We start from the raw sequence: 23,678 nt of genomic DNA, 5'->3' as shown, positions 1-23,678 counted from the left end.
TTCTACTACCTACTGGTGTGGTGTCAGAGGAGGCCTAATGTCAGTTTGAGACTCACCATCATCTATTGGTAATGAGCCTATACCCACTGTGGTATCTGTGGAAAAGAGGTAAAGAACCAGAACCCCCACCCCTCATCAGCAATAATGAGGAAATGTCCCTCTCAGGTATCAATAGAGGCAGATTGGAGATAATAGACAATGCCCCTCCCCTTCCTCTGTTGGAGCAGTATAGAAAAATCCAGCTAAAACAGATGGTTTAATATCCAGAGTTTCATAACATACAAAAAGTCCAAGATTACATGAAAATCATTCATCATACCAAGAACCTGAAGATCTCAAACTGAATTTTAAAAGATAATCAGTAGATGCTAACACCAAGGTAACAGATACATTAGAATTATTAGACAAAGATTTTTAAAAGTCATGATAATCATTGAGCAATTGCAAACATGCTGGAAACAAAACATAGACTCAGCAGAGAAATAGAAGGTCTTAGAAACAGAAGACATAAAGAAGAACCTAATGGAAATTTTAGGTTAGAAAAATATAGTAACTTATGAAAAGCTCAGCAGATGGGCTTAACAGCAGAATAGAGGAGACAGAGAAACTGGAAGACAGAAAAATAGAAATACCCAGTCTGAGTAATCTGGAAGAAATAAACTTAAAAAAATGTAAACAGAGCTTCAAAGGCCTGTGGGACTATGACAAAAGGTCTAATAGTGTCATCAGAGTCTCAGGAGAGGAGAATGGGTGAGACTGAAAAAATAATCAAAGAAGTAAAGCCTGAAAACCCCAAATTTGGCAAGAGACATACACCTACAGATTCAAGAAGCTGATCAGACTCCCAGTAGGATTAAGCCAAAGAAATCCATATTAAGAAACATCATAATTAAACTTTTGAAAACTAAAGAGAGAACAAAATCTGAAAGCAAAGGAAAACAACCAGAATGTCATCAGTTTGTCATCAGAAGCCATGGAGGCCCAAAGGGAATGGAATATTTTCTAAGTGATAAGAGAACTGTCACCCAGAATCCAATACTCAGAGAAAAGATGTGAAGGGGAAATCAAGACTTTCAGATGAAAGAAAAAATTTGTGACCAGCAGATCCACCCTGAAAGAATGGCTGAAGGAATTTCTATAAAACAGAAGAGATATGATGAAAGAAAGAACTGAGGAACATTGGGAAGGAAGGAAGAATATGGTAAGCAAAAATTTGGATAAATGAAGCTTTTCTTCTCTTTGAGTTTTCTAAATTGTGTTTGACACTTGAAACAAGGTATAACACTGTCTCAAAAAAAAAAAAACACTGTCTCATGCAGTTCTAAAGGTATATTGAGAAAATATTTTAGGCAGTTATAAACAGGAAAAGCAAAAGGACATAAGAGAGGTAAGATTTCTATACTTCAACTACTGATGACACTTGTAATAGATTGTAATAAGTAATGTATATGTAATGCAATACCTAGAGCAATGACTAAAAAACCTATACAAATATATACACTTAAAAGTATTATAGATAAAATAGAATTCTAAAGAACATTCATGTAATCTACAGGAAAGCAGAAAAAAGAAAACAAATGAAAAAGGGAGGACAAAAGACTTAAACCCTACTATATTAATAATTACATTAAGAAATCAAGAGACAGAGTTTGCAGAGTGTTTTTAAAAAACATGACCTAACTGTATGCTGTCTACAAGAAACTCAAAATATAACCATATAGTCAGGTAAAATGTAAACAGAAAGATATATTATGTACACATTCATCAACAACTGGAAATTACTGTAGTAGCATTAGATAAAATAGCCCATGCAAAGAAAATAACCAGCGTCAGAGAAGTTCATTGATAAAAGAGTCAACCCATCAGAAGACATAGCAATCTTAAATGTACATGCACTAAACAACAGAGCTGCAAAATATGTTAAACAAAAACTGATAAAACAAAGTGTGAATAGACGGATCCACAATTATAGTTGGGGACATAAACACCCTTCTCTCAATTTATGGAACAACTATATAGAAAATCAACAGGGATATAGGAAAACTCAACAACACCCATCAGCCTACAGTATCTAATCAATATTTTTTGGAAAGCAGAACATTATTTTCAAAAGCCCACAGGCCACATACCAAAATCATACTCTGAGTCACAAACAACCTCAACATATTTAAGTGAATTAAAATGTGTTTTCTGACAAGAGTATCAAGCTAGAAATCAACAATAGAGAACAGGAAACTAAACACTTGAAAACAAAAAGACATTTCTAAGTAATCCATGGGTCAAAGAGGACATCTCAAGGGAAGTAAAAAAAATTCAGTGAACTGAATGGAAATAAAAATACAAAATAAAAATAAAAATGGAAATAAAAATAACAAAGTTTGTGGGACATAGCTAAAGAACTGAGAAAATTTATCACACTAAATGCATACATTGAAAAAGAGGAAAAGTCTCAAATCAGTAATCTAAGCTGCCATCTCAAGGATTTAGAAAAAGAAAAGGAAAATCCAACAGAAGGAAGAAAATTATAAAGATGAAAGCAGAAAGCAATAAAATGAAAAACAGAAACAATAGGGAAAAATCAATGAAACAAATAACATAGCTGGTTATTTGAAAACATCAAGGAAGACTGACCAAAAGCAGAAAATGCTCCAGAGGAGAGAAAAGACACTATAAATTATCAATATTAGAAATGAAATGGAATTAACATCACAGATGGTAGACATTAAAAGGATAATAAAGAGATAAGCAACTATACATAAATTTGACAAGAAAATGGGCCAGTATTTTGAAAAACACAAATTCATCCTATATCATCCTCTATGAATAAATTTGCTCTGTAACTGTCAAGGAAATTGAACTCATAATTTGAAATCTCAAGCCCAGATAGTTTTACTAAAAAGTTAAAAATAATAACTAACACTAATTCTACACAATCTTCCAGAAAATAGAAGGGAGGAAATACTTCATTTTCTGATGCTGGTGTTACACTGATACCAAAACAAGACAAAGACAGTACAAAAATGGGAAACTTGTGGCCAATATCTGTCATGAATATAGACACAAAAATTCTAACAAAATACTAGCAAGTAGAATTCAGCAATATATAGAAAGAATTATATGTCGTTATGAAGTGGGATTGATTCTAGGAATCCAAGATTGGTTCAGTATTTGAAAATTAGTCAATGTCATCTACTGTGTTCATAGTCTAAAGAAGAAAAAGTACACGGTCATATTGGTCAAAACAATAAAGGTTTTGACAAAATTTAATACCAATTCATGATAGAAATTCTCAGAAAAATACAAATAGAGGGAACTTCCATCAACCTGACAAAGGCAAACATTATACTTAATGGCAAAAGATGAAATGCTTTCCTCCTAAGACTGGGAACAAATCAAGGTCAGATATGCTCTCAACCACTCTTAAGAACATAGAGCTGGAAGCGCTAGACAGTGCAATTAAGTAAGAAAAGGAAATAAAAGGCATCTAGCTCTGAAAGGAAGAAATAAATCTGCCCCTATTTGCAGATGATATGATTGTCTATGTAGAAAATATCAAGGAATATGCAAAACTTTTAGAAAAAGTGAGATAATAGGATACAAATTTAAATGCACAAAATCAATTGTATTTCTATATGCTAGTAACAAATACATGGACACTAATACTAAAAATACAATAATACATCATTTACGATTGCTCTTTAAAATTAAGTCATGTAAATTTAAGAAAACATATATAGCACTTATGTGCTGGAAATTATACACTGTTGAATGACATTTAAAATTTTTATAAATGGAGAGACCTACTGTATTCATGGACTAGAAGACTCAACATAAGTAAGATGTCCGTTCTCCCCAAACTGATACAAAGGTTGAATGTAATTCTTATCAAAATCCCAGAAAGATTTTTTGTAGATATGGACAAGAGTATTATAAATGTATATAGAAAGGCAAAGGAACAAGGAAAGCTAAAATAATTTTGGAAAAGAATAAAATGGGAAGAATCACTATATTTAATGACTTATATAGCTACATTAAAATTGTGTGGTGTTTGTGGAAGGATAGACAGATCAATGGAAAAAATAGAAATAAAAATAAACTCATCTGGGGATCCCTGGGTGGCTTAGTGGTTTGGCACCTGCCTTTGGCCCAGAGCGCGATCCTGGAGTCCCGGAATCGAGTCCCGTGTCGGCTCCCAGCATGGAGCCTGCTTCTCCCTCCTCCTGTGTCTCTGCCTCTCTCTCTCTCTGTGTCTATCGTAAATAAATAAATAAATAAATAAATAAATAAATCTATCTTTAAAAAAAAAGACTCATCTAAATATGCCTAATGATTTTTTTTTAATTTTTATTTATTTATGATAGTCACAGAGAGAGAGAGGCAGAGACACAGGCAGAGGGAGAAGCAGGCTCCATGCACCGGGAGCCCGATGTGGGATTCGATCCCGGGTCTCCAGGATCGCGCCCTGGGCCAAAGGCAGGCGCCAAACTGCTGCGCCACCCAGGGATCCCTGCCTAATGATTTTTTAAAAGATATTATTTTTAAGTAATCTCGACCCAATGTGGGATTCATACTCAGAACTTGGAGATCAAGAGTCATATGCTTCACCAACTGAGCCAACCAGACACTCTTGCCTAATGATTTTTGGTAAAAGTGCAAAATTAATTCATTGGAGAAGTAGCCTTTCAACAAATGATGTTAGAGCAATCGAATATCTGTAGGCAAAAAAAATGAACCTCAACTTTATAGTCTCATACCTTATACAAAAATTAACTCAAAATTGATCACAGATTTAAATGTAAAATGTAAAGTCAGAAAACATTAAGAAAAAAAAAATCTTTAGGATCTAAGGTTAGGCAAAGAGTTCTTAAACCAAAAGCATGAACCATTAAAGAAAAAATCCTGGTGAATTGGACTTCATAAAAATTAAAAACTTGCTCTGTGAAAAACCGAGGTTGAGAGTAAGAGAAAATATTCGCAAATCACAATTCGACAAAGTAATAGTATCAAATATATAAAGAACTATCAAAATTCAATGATAAAAAATACTCCAAACAAACCAGTTAGGAAATAGGCAAAAGACATGAAGAGACAGTTTACCAAAGCAGATAAAAGCATATGAAAAAGTGTTCAAAGTCATTAGCCATTAAGGAGATGTAAATCAAAACCACAATGAGACATCACTACACGCATATCAGAATGGTTAAATTAAAAATAGTGAAATTACCAAATTCTGACAAGGTTGCAAAGAACCTGGATCACTGATACATCCCTACTGGAAATGTCAAATGTCAGAATTTCTGGTGGGAATGCTGTCAGTCTAGAAAGCAGTGTGCAATTTCTTTAAAAACAAAACCTGCAAACCACCATATATGATCCAGCAATTGTACTTCTGGGCCTTTTTTTTTTTTTTTTTTTTAACTTCTGGGCCTTTATCCCCCCCAAAAAAATGAAGACTTATATTCACACAAAAAACAGTATTTAATTTCTAGGAGCTTTATAGTAAAAAACTGTAAACAACCTAGATTCTTCCATGGGTAAACAAACATACATCCATACTATGAAATGCTACTCATCAATAAAAATGAACAAATTACTGGGACACAAACCAATCTTTGTGGATCTCCAGAGAACTGTGCTGAATGAAAAAGCCAATCTTAAAAGGTACATACTGTAAAATTATATTTATATAACATTTTTTAAATGACAAAGCATAGAAATGGAGACCAAATTAGTCGTTGCCTGGTGTTAAGAAGGAGGATAGTGGAGGTGTCTTTAAAAGGGTAACATGGGTTAGAAGGATAACCAGAATCCTTGTGGTGATGAAATGATCTGTATCTTGACTGTATCGATGTCAATATCCTGGTTGTGATAATTTACTGTAGTAATGTGAGATGTTACCATTGGGAAAAACAGGTACAAGATAGCTTTCTGTATTACTTTCATAATTGTATGTGAATCTGAAATTATCTCAAAATAAAAAGCTTAATTTGGGATATTCTATTCTTACAGGGGGAAAAAGCATCTTCGGTGGTGAGAAGTCTTGAAATTCAAAACCACTGGAGTTATAATGATAAAGCATTATTGTCTGCTCAAAAGTGAAAGAAAGTACACAAATTAATGAGTCAACCAAAAGCAACCCCTCCTTAGCATAGAGCCCACAAATTAGACTGAAACTGTGAAGGTAGCTGTGAAAACAGAAAAAAAAAAAAAAAAATGTGGAGACCATGAGTACCCTCTGCAATATAGTGTCATCTTCCCCTTGGATTTTCTTGAGAACCTCTTTCCAATTTGCCGAGAGTTAAGCTGTATAAAAGAAAGTTTCCTCTTTGTTAGTGGGGGATTTATTAACAGTGTGTTAAGTCTTCTAAGAAGATGAAAGAGAGCTTTGACCATTTTGTTTTTGGAGCTCTGAGTGTATTAAAAAATGGACACATTCCCCATCCATGCCCCATGGATACAAAATTGTTTAAATATATCTTTAATAAAATAGTTCTCAACATTAAAAGATTAAAACCTATTGAGTTACTACTAAAATACAGAACTAAAATACTAAAATAACAGAACTACCGTTCTACTAAAATAGACAGAACCCCAAAGAATATAAAAAGAAAGAAGAAAGATAAGAACAAAAATTAATTAATTGGAAAATAAGCCCTAAAAAAGAGCTACAAAACAAAACCTGCTTCTTTAAAAGACTAACAAGGGTAGTTTGGGTGGTTCAGTGGTTGAGCGTCTGCCTTAGGCTCAGGGCGTAATCCTGGGGTCTTGGGATTGAGTCCCACATGGGGTTGCCTGTGGGGAGCTTGCTTCTCTCCCTGCCTATGTCTCTGCCTTCTCTTGATGTCTCTCATGAATAAATAAAATATTAAAAAAAAAAAACAACTAACAAAATAGACAAACTTCTGGCATGATTGGTTCAAAACAAAATGAAACCAAGACAAACAATGTTAGGAAGAAAATGGGGCACTACAGATAGAGTGTACTTTTGAAAATTATAAAAAGAATATTTTTGAAGATTCTGGGAAGATAAAGTAGGAAGCACCAGGAATCTGTCTCCCCACCTACACAATGCTTGCACTGCCACATTTTGTCTGATATAACTATTTTGGAACTCAAGTCTGTTGAAGGCTTGCAACTTCCAGGGGAAATTTTTGATGGCACATGGTGATTAATTTTGGTTAATTTCAGATTTTTTTGTTAAGGTTTTATTTATTTATTCATGAGAGACACAGAGAGAGAGAGAGAGAGAGGCAGAGACACAGGCAGAGGGAGAAGCAGGCTCCACACAGGGAGCCCGACGTGGGACTTGATTCCGGGTCCCCAGGATCACGCCCTGGGCCGAAGGCGGCGCCAAACCGCCGAGTCACCCGGGCTGCCCTAATTTCAGATCTTAACACAGTAGCAGCTACTCACTTCCCACCCCTGTAGGCATGTAGCAGGGAGCCATGTATGTGTTCCTCTAGTAGCTTGCACACAGCTTGCTGGAGCCAGGATGAGCTAAAAGGACCTTGTCCTTAAATATTGTGGATCTGTTCTCTGATTGCCGATTGCTGCTTCTGATCACAGAAGACAAAGAGGCTATCTGCTGTTGTTGCACCTCCCTCCATTCCATTGTTGTAAGGCCCTTCCTCCTGCTAGAAACTACCAAGGGATTTAAAGGGACCATCCTTTATCTCCCTTTCCTTTTTCTTTTTCCCCTGTTGAGGAACCAGACATTCAAAACTAGGACACTTGAAAACAAGTGCACATGAGGTGAAAACTAGAAAGTGACCATGCATGTCTAGGGAAATACTCAGAAGATAATTTGGGCAACCTGGGTGGCTCAGCGGTTTAGCGCCACCTTCAGCCCGGGATGTGATCCTGGAGACCCAGGATCAAGTCCCACGTCAGGCTCCCTGCATGGAGCCTGTCTCTCTGTCTCTCTTTCTCGTGAATAAATAAATAAAATATTAAAAAAAGAAAGTACCTTAATTTTATGCCTCAGGCTATCCCTCAGCACAGAGACAACCTACAATGACAAAAATAAACAATAAAAAACAGTAAACCCTGGGAAGGGGGAGAATCTAATTTCCAGACTTATCCCATTATTAGATTCAAATATCCAATGTTCAACAAAAAAATCATAAAGTATACAAGGAAACATAAAGTATAGCCTATTCAAACAAGAAAAAAATCACAAGAAACAACAGTGTTGGCCAGAATGTGGAGAAGAAACTTGCGCACTGTTAGTGGGAATGCAAACTGGTGTGGCCACTGTGGAAAACAGTATGGAGGCTCCTCAAAAAATTAAAAATAGAATTACTATATGATCTAGTAGTTCCACTATTGGACATTTACCCAAAGAATATGAAAACACAAATCCAAAAAGATGTATGCACGCCTATGTTTATTGCAGTATTATTTATGATAGCTAAAATATGGAAGCAATCCAAGTGTCCATCAATAGAGGAATGGATAAAGAATATATATATATATATATATATATATATATATATATATATATATACATCTGACTCCTGATTTCAGCTCAGGTCCTGATCTCAGGGTCATGAGATTAAGCCCAATATCAGGCTTCTTGCTCCGCATGGAGTCTGCTTGGATTTCTCTTTCTCTCTGCCCCTCCCCTGCACTCTCCAAGTCAATCAATCAATCAATCCTTTTTTGAAATGCAGGATACAAATTCAGCATACAAATATCAGTTGCATTTCTATATACTAACCATGAACAACATGAAAAGTAAGTTATAAATTCCATCCAAAGGAATAAAATACCTAAGAATTAACTTAACCAAGAAAATGAAAGACTTAATACAATGAAAACTACAAAATGTTGCTGAAAGAAATTAAAGATAGCACAAATACATTGAAACATCCCATATTCGTGGATTGAAAAAGTTAATGTTAAGATGTTAATACTACCCAAAGTGTTTTACAGATTCAGTGCAATTCCTATCAAAATCCCAATTTTTTTTTCAGAAATAGAAAAGGCCATCCTAAAATTCATATGGAATCCAAGAGACCCCAAATAACCAAAATGATATTGAAAAAGAGCGAAGTTGGAGACCTTACACTTACTGTTGTCAAAACTTACTACAAAACTAGAGTAATCAAAAAAAGTATAATAATGGCAGAATTAAAGACTTATATAACAATGAAATAGAATAGAGAGCCCAGAAATAACTCCTTACACATATGGTTAAATGATTTTCAATAAAGGTGCCAAGACCAGTTAATGAGGAAAAAACAATCTTTTCAACAATAGGTGCTAGGAAAATTGGATATCCGCATACAGAACAATGAAGTTGGACCATTACCTAACACCATATATAAAAACTCAGGATGGATTAAGGACTTAAATGCAATACTAGGAAAAAAACTCTTAGAAGAATATATAGGACAAAGCTTCATGACATTAGGTTTGGCTATGATTTCTTGGATAGGATACTAAAGGCAAAGGTAATGAAAGAGAGAAATTAGGGGAATTAGGGGTGGCTGGGTAGCTCCATTAGTTGAGCAGCCGACTCTTGGTTTCGGTTTGGGTCTTGATCTGGGGGTCATGGGATGGAGCCCCATGCTGCTCTGCACTTGGTAGAGGATCTGCTTGAGATTCTTTCCAGCAATTTTACTTAAGGGAATATATCTGAAATAATTGAAACCAGGGTTTCAAAGAAATATTTGTACACTGGTGCTCAAAGCAGCATTATTCAGAAAAGGTAAAACATGGAAGTAATCTACATGTCTGTCGACAGAATGGATAAGCAAAATATGGTATATATATATATATATATATATATATATATACACACAACTGAATATTATTCAGCCTTAAAAAAGAAGGTCTGACATACACTACAAGGATGAACTTTTTTACATTTGTTTTTATTGAAGTTCGATTTGCAACATATAACACCCAGTCCTCATCCCATCAAATGCCTTCCTCAGTTCTGTCACCCAGTTACCCCAACTCCCCACTCACTTCCCCTTCCGCAACCCTTTGCTCATTTCCCAGAGTTGAGGCTCATGGTTTGTCTCCCTCTCTAATTTTTCCCACTCAGTTCCCCTCCTTTCCCTTATAATCCCCTTCACTATTTCTTATATTTAACAAGGATGAACTTTGAGGACAAGATGCTAACTGAAATAAGCCAGTCACAAAAAGACAAATGCTGCACGAAGTATGTAATCAAATAAATAGAGACAAGGATCATGGTGGTTGCCAGGGGGTGGAGAGAGTAGGAATTATTGTTTAATATATATAGAGTTTCAATTTTAGAAGATGGAAAGAGTTATGGTAATGGATGGTGGTGATGGTTGCACCAAAAATGTGAATATGTTTAATATTATTGGGTATGTTGGTAAATTTAATATGTATGTTACAATTAAAAAAAGACATTAAAAAAGTATTTTGTAATTTTGAAAACAAAGATCACAGAGTTTGATAACATACCACACAGGCATGTATGTTATTAAATTCTATTCTCTTTGCCAAAAATACTGAAGATGAACCTAAGTTTACAGGAAATAAGAACTCAGAAACAAACACCATGGGGGAGAGGGAGACAAATCCAGAAAATGAGACATTCTATAAAACAACTGGCCTGATGTCTCCAACAAATCAGTGTCATAGAAAAAAAATGTATGTGGGTAAAAAGACTGTTCTAAATGAAAATAAATGTAAGACATATGAGAACCGGATGCAACATGTTGTCTTTGGATCCTAGTTTGAACAAACAAGCTACAAAATAAATTTTAGGACAATTGAGAAATATTGAATGTAGACTGGGCATTAGATGAATTAAGGAATTACACTTAATTTTATTATTATACACTTGCTAGATTGATAAAAATTATTGTGACTATGAAGGAAAATGCCATATTTTGAATTTATATACTTTAGCATTTAGGAGTAAAATTTCATGATGTCTGCATGTACTTGAAAGTATTTCAGCAAATAAGAATGGATAAAGCAAATATGACATGTTAGTTATTGTTAAATCCAGGTGATGGCTATATAGATATTCAGTATACCAATCTCTCTACTTTTTTGTGTACTTCAGATTTTTCATAACACAGAGTAAGCTGCAGTGGAAAACCTGGTACATACCTTGCAAGCTCTGTAAATTACTCAAAGATCTACTAAATCCTATGCTAGGCAAAATGGGAAGATCTAGAATAGTTTTTTTCAAACTGCAGATGACAACTTTCTTGTCATTCGTAAAATTGATGGAAGGGGATCATGATCAGTGATCTCTTATACATGAAATAGAATACAAAATACTTAAGGGTTTTCAGTTAGTAAGGTATGAATATTATATGCAACTTTGTTTTAATCATATCCATCGGTTACTTTTATACCTATGTATGTACATGATGATGATATAAAGTCTACGTTTTACTTTAACTTGTAGGCAAAAATTCAATATGTCACTGACGTGGTTCAGTATTTCCATCAGAAGTCACTAATATTGGTGCCTTCTCAGGTTTTAAATTAATATCTCTTAAATGTTTTTGACAATGCTTTGTTTGTTGCATCATGATTATCTGATGGATGACTCAGACATATTCTCATTTTCTTTGTTTTGATTTTTCTAGTAACTATGACTGAAGTTTTACCAAAGGAAAAGAAACAGAAAGATGAGAAGACCTTAATTCTTGGTCAAGCTGTGGTGGACCTTATTCCTTTACTGGAAGGTCAGCTGTGTGATTTGGTCAAAAGCTGATATAGGAAAGCTCATGAATTTTAGCTCCAGAGAAGTGCAAAAATCAGCCTCAGTAAATTTGAGAGATTTGATAAAAAGATGAGCCTCTTATCTCTGCCTAATCCTTCAATGGCTTGATTTGCCTTCTTTTTGCAGGAGAGAGTTCATTTGAAACAATGGCCCCCTTGCACCCTGTGCCAGGCTCACCTTTAGAACCTCTTCGGTCAGGTGTTAAGGTAACCAGAATTATAAATCTCAACCTTCCATCTGCCATTCAGTCTACCAAGTTTGTTTGCTATAAAGGTTCAATTCAGTTGAGTACAGTTCATCAGGAGTATTCTTTTCACAGGCACACATAGTACTAAGTTCTGGAAACAAAGGCAAATAAGTCAGAGTCCTATTTAGAAGTCCATAATCTACACACCATGGGTTATAATTAGTCTGATTAAATGGTGGAATGGAGCATGTGGGCACAGAGTAGTTATTGGTTACTTTCCAGGGGTACATGTAACCATGGAGATGCCTCTTGAGCTATGTCCTGATGGATTAAATTGAAATATACATGGATGCACCTAACACACTTCCTGGCATAGTAAGCCTGAATTGGTAGGCTGTGCCACTGGTTTGTCCTCTGGGCTGTGTTTTCCATTCTTCAGTAGTCAGGGTCAGCAGTTTCTTGGGGCATTATTTTTGCCACTCTGGTGCAACTGCACTCACTTTCAACAGATACCACAGCTGCTTTCTGTTTTGCAAAAGTAAAAGGAGAGAAGGGCCCAAATGACCCAACTATTCTGAATGCAGTTCCCTAATTAACCATTGCTGTGGGGGCCTTCCTTCTTCTTATTGATTCTGACCTTGAGTCTGCCATAATCCACTTCTGCATCTGCTGTAGTCCTCTCTCTCTCTTATTTTAGACTGTGGTTGCTTGTTTTCTTTCTTTCTTTCTTTCTTTCTTTCTTTCTTTCTTGCTTTCTTGCTTTCTTGCTTTCTTGCTTTTCTTGCTTTTCTTGCTTTTCTTGCTTTCTTGCTTTCATCTGATTTAATTTGCTTTCTGTCTTTCTGGGATTCCTAATATGTAGTCCACTGATAGCATTTCTTACTTTCCAGGGGTATTATTGCATTATTCTTTTATTGTATGTAAAGGTGTAATTTAGTATCTTTCTGTAATTCCATGTGATTTGTGTTGGAATGACATATATATTTGAGCTCAGTTGGCCTCCACTGATCCAGTCTCCTCACTTATGTACCGTTGATTTTCCGTACATATCCTTTTTTTTTTTTTTTTCCAGTGAGTCGGTGCCTTTATTGGCTGGCCAGCTATTTGAGGGGGAGATGAAGTGGGAGGAGTGCGTGGCCCCGATGCCGGGCCTGCCGTGCTTCATTCCTTATATATCCTTACAAGAAAAATTAGTCAAAGGGATTATTAGTACTTAGGATGTTTGCTCATTAGTATTCCTGTGTTTAGTTGTTTTACTCATTCAATGAAAAAAAGCATGATACTTAATTTTCATTTGCTTGTGAATTCCACTAATATTATATTTAAGCATCTACACTGGTTATTCTCAAAACTCAAAGAGTAAAATGATATAAACCTGTCCTTAGAAAAGTTTCCAATAAAGCATTCCCTGTCTGGATTGAGTGATACAAATTAGAAATCTTGAGGATATTTTGCTTATCCTTCTAGAGACATATTGATCAGAGATGTCACAGTCTTCAGTGCCTCTCTTTCTTAAAATATTCTTCCCTTTGATATTCTCATTTCCCACTCATTGACTGTACCTTGTTAGGTTCTTGCACCATACCTCATTCTTCTGCCTGTGTCTCGTGCGAATGTTCTGTCCTTGGCCACCTTTTCTTCTTAGTCTGTGTTCATATTCCTGGTTTGCAGGGGGAGGTTATTCATGATTTAACAGTCACCAGTATGAGCACTCCCTTGGACCCCAAATATAGCCAATCCCCAAATGTGCCTTTCAGCAAATCCAGACTATTTTATCTCCTAAATGCCTCTGGACTCTCTTCTTAGCTTTATTCCTATTATTATTGACTTATAACCTTTCAACATTACAGGTAGTCTCCCTCCAGTTCTGGCTTCTCACTGCTTGCTGAATTACTTACAAGTAAATATGATGACTTCTCATCCCCTGTTCAGTACTGTTTAATTCATAGATTCCCCCAGCGCTTGCATGTTAAGGTCTAGAATCCTTAGCAGACACGTAACAGCTTCTGTAATAGGAGCCTGCCACTTGTTAAATGTCATCTCTCAGACTCCCCTTCTTATTCTTTATATTCTAAACCCCTGAACTACTTACACCTGAACAAAATACACCATGCTATTTCTTTTTTAAAAAGAGTTTATTTATTTATTCATGAGAGATACAGAGAGGCGGAGACATAGGCATGGGGAGCCTGATATGGGACTCCATCCCAGGACCCTGGAATCATGCACTAAGCTGAAGGCAGATACTCAACCACTGAGCCACCCAGACATCCCACACCATGCTATTTCAATTGTCCTTTACATAAACTCTTCTGTTGGTCATTTGTATGTCTCCCTTAGAGAAATGTCTCTTCATGTCTTCTGCCCATTTCTTGAGTGGATTATTTGTTCTTTGGGTGTTGAATTTGATAAGTTCTTTACAGATTTTGGATACTAGCCCTTTATCTGATATGTCATTTGCAAATGTTTTCTCCCATTCTGTAGGTTGTCTTTTAGATTAAAAAACAATTTTTTTTATTTAAATTCAATTTGCCAACATATAGTATAACACCCAGTGCTCATCCCATCAAGTGCCCTCTTTAGTGCCCACCTCCCATCTCCCTACCCTCCTCCCCTTCCGCAACCCTTTGTTTGTTTCCCAGAGTAAGGAGTCTCTCTCATGGTTTGTCTCACTCCTTAATTTTTCCCCACTCAGTTTCCCTCCTTTCCCTTATAGTCCCTTATACTCCACATATGAGTGAAACCATATGATAATTGTCCTTTTCCAACTGACTTATTTCACTCACTACAATACCCTCCACATAGAAGCAAACAGTAGGTGTTTGTCTTTTCTGATGGCTGAGTAATAGTCCATGGTATATATACCACATCTTCTTTATTCATTCATCTGTTGAAGGACATTATGGCTTCTTCCACAGTTTGGCTATTGTGCACTTTGCTGCTATAAACACTGGGGTGCAGATATCCCAACATTTCACCACATCAGTATCTTTGGGGAAAAACCCAGTAGTGCCATTGCTAGTTCATAGGGTAGCTCTAGTTTTAACTTCTTGAGGAACCTCCACACTGTTTTCCAGAGTGGCTGTACCAGCTTGCATCTACCAAATAGTGCAAGAGGGTTCCCCTTTCTCCACATCCCCTCCAACATTTGTTGTTTCCTGTCTTCTTAATTTTTGCCATTCTTACTGGTGTGAGGTAGTATCTCATTGTGGGTTTGATTTGTATTTCCCTGATGGCAAGTGATGTGGAGCATTTTTTCAAGTGCTTTTTGGCCATGTATAGGTCTTCTTTGGAGAAATGTATGTTCATATCTTTTGCCCATTTCATGACTGGACTGTTTCTTGGATGATTTTGATAAGTTCTTCATAGATCTTGAATACAGCCCTTTATCTGATATGTCATTTGCAAATATCATCTCCCATTCTGTAGGTTGTGTTTTAGTTTTGTTGATTGTTTCCTTCATTGTGCAGAAGCTTTTTATTTTGATGAAGTCCAGTAGTTTGTTTTTGCTTTTGTTTCCTTTGCCTTCATAGATATGTCTTGCAAGAAGTTGCTGTGGGCAAGTTCAAAAAGGGTGTTGCCTGTGTTCTCCTGTAGTATTTTGATGGATTTTTGTCTCATATTTAGATCTTCAACCATTTTGAGTTTATATTTGTGTATGGTATAAGAGATTGGTCCAGTTTCATTCTTCTGCATGTGGCTGTCCAAGTTTTCAACACCATTTATTGAAGAGACTGTCCTTTTTCCAGTGGATATTCTTTCCTGCTTTGTCGAAGATGAGTTGACCATAGAGTTGAGGGTCTGCTTCTGGGTTCTCTATTCTGTTCCATTGATCTATGTGTCTGTTTTTGTGCCAGTACCATACTGTCTTGATAATCACAAGTTTGTAATATAGCTTGAAGTCAGGCATTGTGATGCCCCCAGCTTTGATTTTCTTTTTCAATATCCCTCTGGCTATTTGGAAACTTTTGGGTACCATACAAATCTTAAGATTATGTGTTCCAACTCTGTGAAGAAAGTCCATGGTATTTTAATAAGGATTGCACTGAATGTGTAAATTGCTCTGGGTAACATAGACATTTTCACAATATTTATTATTCCAATCCATGAGCATAGAATGTTTTCTTTTAATTTGACTTGAGTTTATTATTTTTTTGTAAATTTATTTTTTATTGGTGTTCAATTTGCCAACATATAGAATAACACCCAGTGCTCATCCCATCAAGTGCCCCCTCAGTGCCCATCACCCAGTTTCCCCCACCCCTAGTTTGTTTCCCGGAGTTAGGAGTCTCTCATGTTCTGTCTCCCTTCCTGATATTTCCCATTCATTTTTTTCTCCTTTCCCCTTTATTCCATGTCATTATTTTTTATATTCCCCAAATGAATGAGACCATATTATGTTTGTCCTCTGACTGACTTATTTCACTCAGCATAATACCCTCCAGTTCCATCCACGTCAAAGCGAATGGTGGGTATTTGTCATTTCTAATGGCTGAGTAATATTCCATTGTATACATAAACCACATCTTCTTTATCCATTCCTCTTTCGATGGACACCAAGGCTCCTTCCACAGTTTAGCTATTGTGGACATTGCTGCTATAAACATCAGGATGCAGGTGTCCCAGCGCTTCATTGCATCTGTATCTTTGGGGTAAATCCCCAGCAGTGCAATTGCTGGGTCGTAGGGCAGATCTATTTTTAACTCTTTGAGGAACACAGTTTTCCAGAGTGGCTGCACCAGTTCACATTCTCACCAACAGTACAGGAGGGCATAGAATGTTTTTCCATCTCTTTGTGTCTTCCTTAATTTCTTTCAGAAGCGTTCTGTAGTTTTTAGGGTATAGATCCTTACCTCTTTGGTTAGGTTTATTCCTAGGTATCTTATGCTTTTGGGTGCAATTGTAAATGGGATTGATTCCTTAATTTTTTATTCAGTTTCATTGTTAGTGTATAGAAATGCCACTGATTTCTGGGCATTGATTTTGTATCCTGCCACACTGCCAAATTGCTGTATGAGTTCTAGCAATCTTGGGGTGGAGTCTTTTGAGTTTTCTACATACAGTATCATGTCATTTGCAAAGAGGGAGAGTTTGACTTCTTTGCCAATTTGAATGCCTTTTATTTCTCTTTGTTGTCTGATTGCTGAGGCTAGGACTTCTAGTACTATGTTGAATAGCAGTGGTGAGAATGGACATCCCTGTCATGTTCCTGATCTTAGGGGAAAGGCTCCCGGTGTTTCCCCATTGAGAATGATATTTACTGTGGGCTTTTCATAGATGGCTTTTAAGATGCTGGGGAATGTTCCCTGTAACCCTACACTCTGAAGAGTTTTGATCAGGAATGGATGCTGTATTTTGTCAAATGCTTTCTCTGCATCTGTTGAGAGGATCATATGGTTCTTGTTTTTTTATCTTGTTAATATGATCTATCATGTTGATTGCTTTATGAGTGTTGAACCAGCCTTGCATTCTGGGGGTAAATCCCACTTGGTCATGGTGAATGATCTTAATGTACTGTTGGATCCTATTGGCTAGTATCTTGTTGAGAACTTTTGCATCTGTGTTCATCAGGGATCTCGGTCTGTAATTCTCCTTTTTGGTGGGGTCTTTGTCTGGTTTTGGAATTAAGGTGATGCTGGCCTTATAAAACAAGTTTGGAAGTGTTCTGTCCCTTTCTATCTTTCAGAACACCTTTAGTAGAATAGGTATTGTTTCTTCTTTAAACGTTTGATAGAATTCCCCTGGGAAGCCATCTGGCCCTGGAGTTTTGTGTCTTGGGAGGTTTTTGATGACTGCTTCAATTTCCTCCCTGGTTATCGGTCTGTTTAGGCTTTCTATTTCTTCCTGTTCCAGTTTTGATAGTTTGTGGTTTTCCAGAAATGTGTCCATTTCTTTTAGATTGCCTAATTTATTGGTGTATAGCTGCTCATAATATGTTTTTAAAATCATTTGTATTTCCTTGGTATTGGTTGTGATCTCTCCTTTTTCATTCATGATTTTATTAATTTGAATCTTTTCTCTTTTGTTTTTGATAAGACTGGCTAATGGTTTATCTATCTTATTAATTCTTTCAATGAACCAACTCCTGGTTTTGTTGATCTGTTCTACAGTTCTTCTGGTCTTGATTTCATTGAGTTCTGCATGAATCTTTATTAACTCTCTTCTTCGGCTTGGTGTAGGTTTTACTTGCTGTTCTTTCTCCAGTTCCTTTAGGTGCAAGATTAGCTTGTGTATTTGAAGTTTTTCCAATTTTTTGAGGGATGCTTGTATTGTGATGTATTTCCCTCTTAGGACTGCTTTTGCTGTATCCCAAAGATTTTGAACACTTGTATCTTCATTTTTATTAGTTTCCATGAATCTTTTTAATTCTTCTTTAATTTCCTGGTTGACCCTTTCATCTTTTAGCAGGATGCTCTTTAACCACCATGTGTTTGAGTTTCTTCCAAATTTCTTCTTGTGATTGAGTTCAAGTTTCAAAGCATTATGGTCTGAAAATATGCAGGGGACAAACCCAGTCTTTTGGTATTGGTTGAGACCTGATTTGTGACCCAGTATGTGGTCTATTCTGGAGAAAGTTCCATGTGCACTTGAGAATAATGTGTATTCAGTTGTGTTTGGATGTAAAGTTCTGTAAATATCTGTGAAATCCATCTGGTCCTGTGTATGATTTAAAGCTCTTGTTTCTTTGGAGATGTTGTGCTTAGAAGATGTGTCATTTGCAGAAAGTGCCCTGTTGAAGTCTCCCAGTATTAGTGTATTATTATCTAAGTATGTCTTTACTTTGGTTATTGATTGATTGATATACTTGGCAGCTCCCACATTAGGGGCATAAATGTTCATGATTGTTAGGTCCTCTTGTTGGATAGATTCTTTAAGTATGATATTGTGTCCCTCTTCATCTCTTACTACAGTCTTTGGGATAAACTTTAATTTATCTGATATGAGGATTGCTACCCCAGCTTTCGAGGACCATCTGAATGGTAAATGGTTCTCTAACCTTTCATTTTCAGGCTGTAGGTGTTCTTAGGTCTAAAATGAGTCTCTTGTAGACAGCAAATAGATGGGTCTTGCTTTTTTATCCAGTCTGAAACCCGGCATCATTGATGGGATCATTTAGCCCATTCATGTTCAGAGTTACTATTGAAAGATATGAATTTAGTGTCATTATGATACCTATTCAGTCCATGTTTTGTGGATTATTTCTTCAGGCTTCCTCTTTCTTTTAGAGTCTCCCTTAATATTTCTTGCAGAGCTGATTTGGTGGTCACATATTCTTTCAGTTTCTGCCTATCTTGGAAGCTTTTTATCTCTCCTTCTATTCTGAATGAGAGCCTTGCTGGATAGAGTATTCTTGGCTGCATGTTTTTCTCATTTAGTACCCTGCATATATCCTGCCAGCCCTTTCTGCCTTGCCAGGTCTCTGTGGAGAGGTCTGCTGTTAATCTAATATTTCTTCTCATATAAGTTAGGGAATATCTTGTCTCTTGCTGCTTTAAGGATTTTCTCTTTATCTTTGGAATTTGCAAGTTTCACTATTAAATATCAAGGTGTTGAACAGTTTTTATTGATTTTAGGCGGGGATCTCTGTATCTCCTGGATCTGAATGCCTGTTTCCCTCCCCAAGTTAGGGAAATGCTCAGCTATGATTTGTTCAAATATGCCTTCTGGTCCTCTGTCCCTTTTGGCACGCTCTAGAACCCCAATTACATAGATTTTTCCTTCTGAAGCTGTCATTTATTTCCCATAACCTTTCCTCATGGTCTTTTAATTGTTTTTCTCTTTTTTCCTCAGCTTCCTTCCTTGCCATCAACTTGTCTCCTATGTCACTCACTCTTTCTTCTACCTCATTAACCCTCGTCATTAGGACCTCCAGTTTGGATTGCATCTCAATTAATTGATTTTTTTTAAAGGAAGATATATTTTTTAAAGATTTATTTATTTATGATAGGCATAGAGAGAGAGAGGCAGAGACATAGGCAGAGGGAGAAGCAGGCTCCATGCTGGGAGCCCGACGCGGGACTCGATCCCGGGACTCCCGGATCTCACACCCTGGGCCAAAGGCAGGTGCGAAACTGCTGAGCCACCCAGGGATCCCCTCATTTAATTGATTTTTAATTTTGGCCTGATTAGACCTAAATTCTGCCATCATGAATCTCTTGATTCCTTTATGCTTTTTTCCAGAGCCACCAGTAGCTTTATAATTGTGCTTCTGAATTGGCTTTCTGACATCAAATTCTGTAAAATTCTATAACTCTGTGGCAGAGAGTACTGTCTCTGATTCTTCTTTTGTGGTGCGTTCTTTCTAGTCATTTTGTTCAGTGCAGAGTGGCTGTATGAGCGGGCTGAGTCAAGAATATCAACCATGACCTAAGTAAATTTCACCCTAGATGATTCTGCCAAGGTCAGAGACCAGAAATTGAAAACAAAGATCAGAATGAAATAAAACAAGAGGAACACTAAAGTGAAAAACATATTTTAAAACAAAGTAGTAAAAAATAAAAGGCCAGAAATCCTAAAGAAGAGACAAAAAAAGAAAAGAAAAAGAAAAAAAAGGAGAAGAAAAAAGGGGGGGACTGGGAGATGGTGGTGGTGACAATGTTGTAGTGGAGGGAGAATGTAGTTTCCCTGAGGGGTTCTAGAGGGTGATCCTCTTGTTTCTGAGTATATTAAGTTCTGTATGTTAGAGGATGCTCAGTCCCAAATTTATATAAACCAGAAATACTTATAGAGGGCCCCAACATTGACCACCAAAACATAAATGAGATAAAAGAGGGGGGACAGAATGGGAATGAAGAGTCTCACAGAATGAACCAGAATGAACCAGCACAGTATACCACTTGGTTCTGGGTGCATGATGGTAATGTTTTAGAAGGTACTAACTTCTGCCATTGTAGAACAAAATGAGGCAGATAAAACAAAAAACACAAAACAAAACATATCTTGTATATCTCCCAAAATTAAGTTGAGTATGTTGAAGAGAATCTAGAAGTGGAAAATATATCTAGGACCTGTAATTGTAGAAATATGAAAGTCAAAAAGGAAGAATCTTAAAAATGAAGAGGTGGTAAAATATTTAGGTAAGGTGGGAAAAGAGAAAAAAATATTGGAAATTTACAGTCTTTTTTTTTTTTTTTTGGTATTTTTTTTTATTGGAGTTTGATTTGCCAACATGTAGCATAACACCCAATGCTCATCCCGTCAAGTGCCCCCCTCAGTGCATGTCACCCAGTCACCCCAGGAAATTTACAGTCTGATATAAAAACGAGTTGTACTGGAAAAAAGAAGGGAAAAAAAAGGATTGGTAGCCTCTGGTTCTATATACTGTAAATCCCTCAACTTCCCCTGGAGCTTTCCAGCACTGCTAGGTCAAGAACTTGCTCACCCCCTGTCCTTCCAGTTGGTCTCTGGGGGAGGGGCTGCTGTGCTCTCAGGTGTGTGCCCCTGGGGGAGCTGCCCTGCCCCCCGCCGGGTGCAGGCTCACGGGGAGCTGTTGACCCCCTGAGGCCTCTGTTCCCTGGCGGCCCTACCCCTCCCAGGCACAGGGTGACACCAGGAGGAACAACACCACTGGCCGCGGCCAGGTCTCCAGCTCTGGAGTCAGCTCCCACAGTAAATACCGCAGCTCCCAGTCCGCACAGGCCTAGGTGCTCCCGGGGTGGTGGGGGCGCTGACCTGCACAGCTTGGGGGCGCCTGGAGGCAGGAGAGTGTCCTCACTGTCCTGTGCCCTCCCCGCCTCCGTCTGTCCTGGGGGGGGACCACAGGATCCTGGGCTCTGTCCCCCGGCCCCCTGGGATCCGGGGCCTGCGCTGCTGGAATTGCGCTCCCAGGCCGCAGATCCCCAAGGCAGCAGGGCGCAGCCCCCTCCATCAGCCGCCGCCTGAGCTTCTCCTGAGGCCCCGCCGGGCGCGGGCTCCAGCCCTTTACGGAGCTCGGCCCGCGGTCTGTGCCACGCTCTCCCTTGGGGTGCACTTCCTCTGTTAGTGACTCCGGGAGACTGGAGGCTCCACAGCCCCTTCTGTGGTTCTGCTCAATTTCCCTCCTAAGCGCCTTTCCCTCCAGGAAGAATCCAGCGTGGATTTTTTAAAAGTTCCTGCTTCTCCAGGGCTGGGCTTTCCTGTCCCGAGGCTCTTGCTGCCCGGCCTTAGCCCGGCTCCTCGTGGGGCCCCACCCCCACTTGATTCTTTTTTATTTTTTTCCACCTTCCTATCTTGTTAGAAGCAAAAAACCCTTCTTTCTGTAGCGTTCCAGCTGTTCTCTCTTTAAATCTCAGGTCGAATTCATAGGTTTTCATCATGATTTGCAAGTAATCTAGGTAAATTGGTGGGGCCGGGTGAGGTGAGGCACCTACTCCTGTGCCATCTTGCCCTCCCCCCTAGAACTTTATCTTTGAAATTTGCAAGCTTCACTATATGTCAGGATGTTGATTGGGTTTTGTTGGTTTTTTTTTGGGGAGGGGGGTCCTCTCTATCTCTTGGATATGAATGCCTGTTTTCTTCCCCAAATTAGGGAAGTTCTCAGCTATGATTTGTTCAAATATACTTTGTGGTCCCCTCTCCCTCTCTATCTCTTCTGTAATCCCAATAAGATGCATATTATTCCTTCTCATGCTATCATTTATTTCCCAAAGGCTTTCCTCATCAGTTCTTAATTGTTTTTCTCTTTTTATTTCAGCTTCCTGCCTTTCCGTCAACTTGTTTTTTTATGTCACTCACTCTCTCTTCCATATCATTAACCCTAGTAGTTAGAGCATCCAGTTTAGACTGCATCTTAGTTAAAGTATTTTTAATTTCAGCCTGATTAGATCTCAATTCTGCAGTAAGAGAAGCTGGAGTCTTTTATGCTTTTTTTCTAGAGCCACCAGTAATTTTATTATTGTCCTTCTGAATTGTATCTGACATGGTACTTAAATCCATATCTAGCAGATCTGTGGCAGAGAGTATTACTTCTGATTCTTTCTTTTGTGGTGAATTCTTCCTTCTAGTCATTTTGTTCAATGCAGAATGGCCATCCCCAGTCCAAGTGCAGCTGCCTTGCTCCTTGGGCGCTGCTGGTCCCCTCCCTCAGGCCCTGGGCTCTGGTCTTGACAATGGTGCATCCTCTTTAAGGAATAATCTGATCAGAACTGATGTGTGGTTAAACCTCCAACTCTAATTTTAACTGGATTTCTTTTTCTCCCCACTGAGTCTGATGGATGCCCGGCAGTGCTTTTGCCTTTCGTTTTGCTGATTGTTTCCTTTGCTGTGCAGAAGCCTTTTATCTTGATGACGTTCTAATAGTTCATTTTTGCTTTTGCTTCCCTTGGTTTTGGAGACGTATCTACTAAGAAGTTGTTGTGGCCAAGGTCAAAGATGTTGCCGCCTATGTTCTACTCTAGGATTTTGATGGATTCTTGTCTCATATTTAGATCTTTCATCCATTTTGAACTTACTTTTGTGTATGGTATAGGAAAGTGGTTCAGTTTCATACTTATACATGTGGCTGTCCAATATTCCCAACTTCATTTGTTGAAAAGTCTTTTTTCCGTTGTATATTCTTTCCTGCTTTGTCGAAGATGATTTGACCATATAGCTGAGGGTCCATTTCTGGGTTCTCTATTCGGTTCCATTGATATATGTGTCTATTTTTGTGCCAGTACCATACTGTTTTGATGATTACAGTACTCTAATACAGCTTGAAGTCCAGAATTGTGAGGCATCCAACTTTGGTTTTCTTTTTTCAACATTACCTTGGCTATTTGGAGTCCTTTCTGGTTCCATACAAATCTT

The 23,678-nt window shown here is 37.7% G+C and overlaps 1 protein-coding gene across 11 annotated transcripts in view; it reads left to right on the top strand.

The window, feature by feature from the left end:
• CFAP70 (cilia and flagella associated protein 70) overlaps nucleotides 1-23,678 on the top strand; it is a 96,431-nt gene that overhangs the window by 6,601 nt on the left and 66,152 nt on the right. For all 11 annotated transcript variants that reach the window (XM_077894948.1, XM_077894953.1, XM_077894951.1 and 8 more), the window contains 2 exons: nucleotides 11,589-11,687; nucleotides 11,852-11,931. In XM_077894948.1, coding sequence (XP_077751074.1) covers nucleotides 11,589-11,687; nucleotides 11,852-11,931 — 179 coding nt within the window. The remainder of the gene's footprint in view (nucleotides 1-11,588; nucleotides 11,688-11,851; nucleotides 11,932-23,678) is intronic.

The sequence above is a fragment of the Canis aureus genome, chromosome 4 (assembly GCF_053574225.1).
Source record: "Canis aureus isolate CA01 chromosome 4, VMU_Caureus_v.1.0, whole genome shotgun sequence".
Classification (NCBI taxonomy): domain Eukaryota; kingdom Metazoa; phylum Chordata; class Mammalia; order Carnivora; family Canidae; genus Canis; species Canis aureus.
Note: the sequence above shows the minus strand (reverse complement) of the source record. Positions and strands in the feature narration are given on the sequence as shown.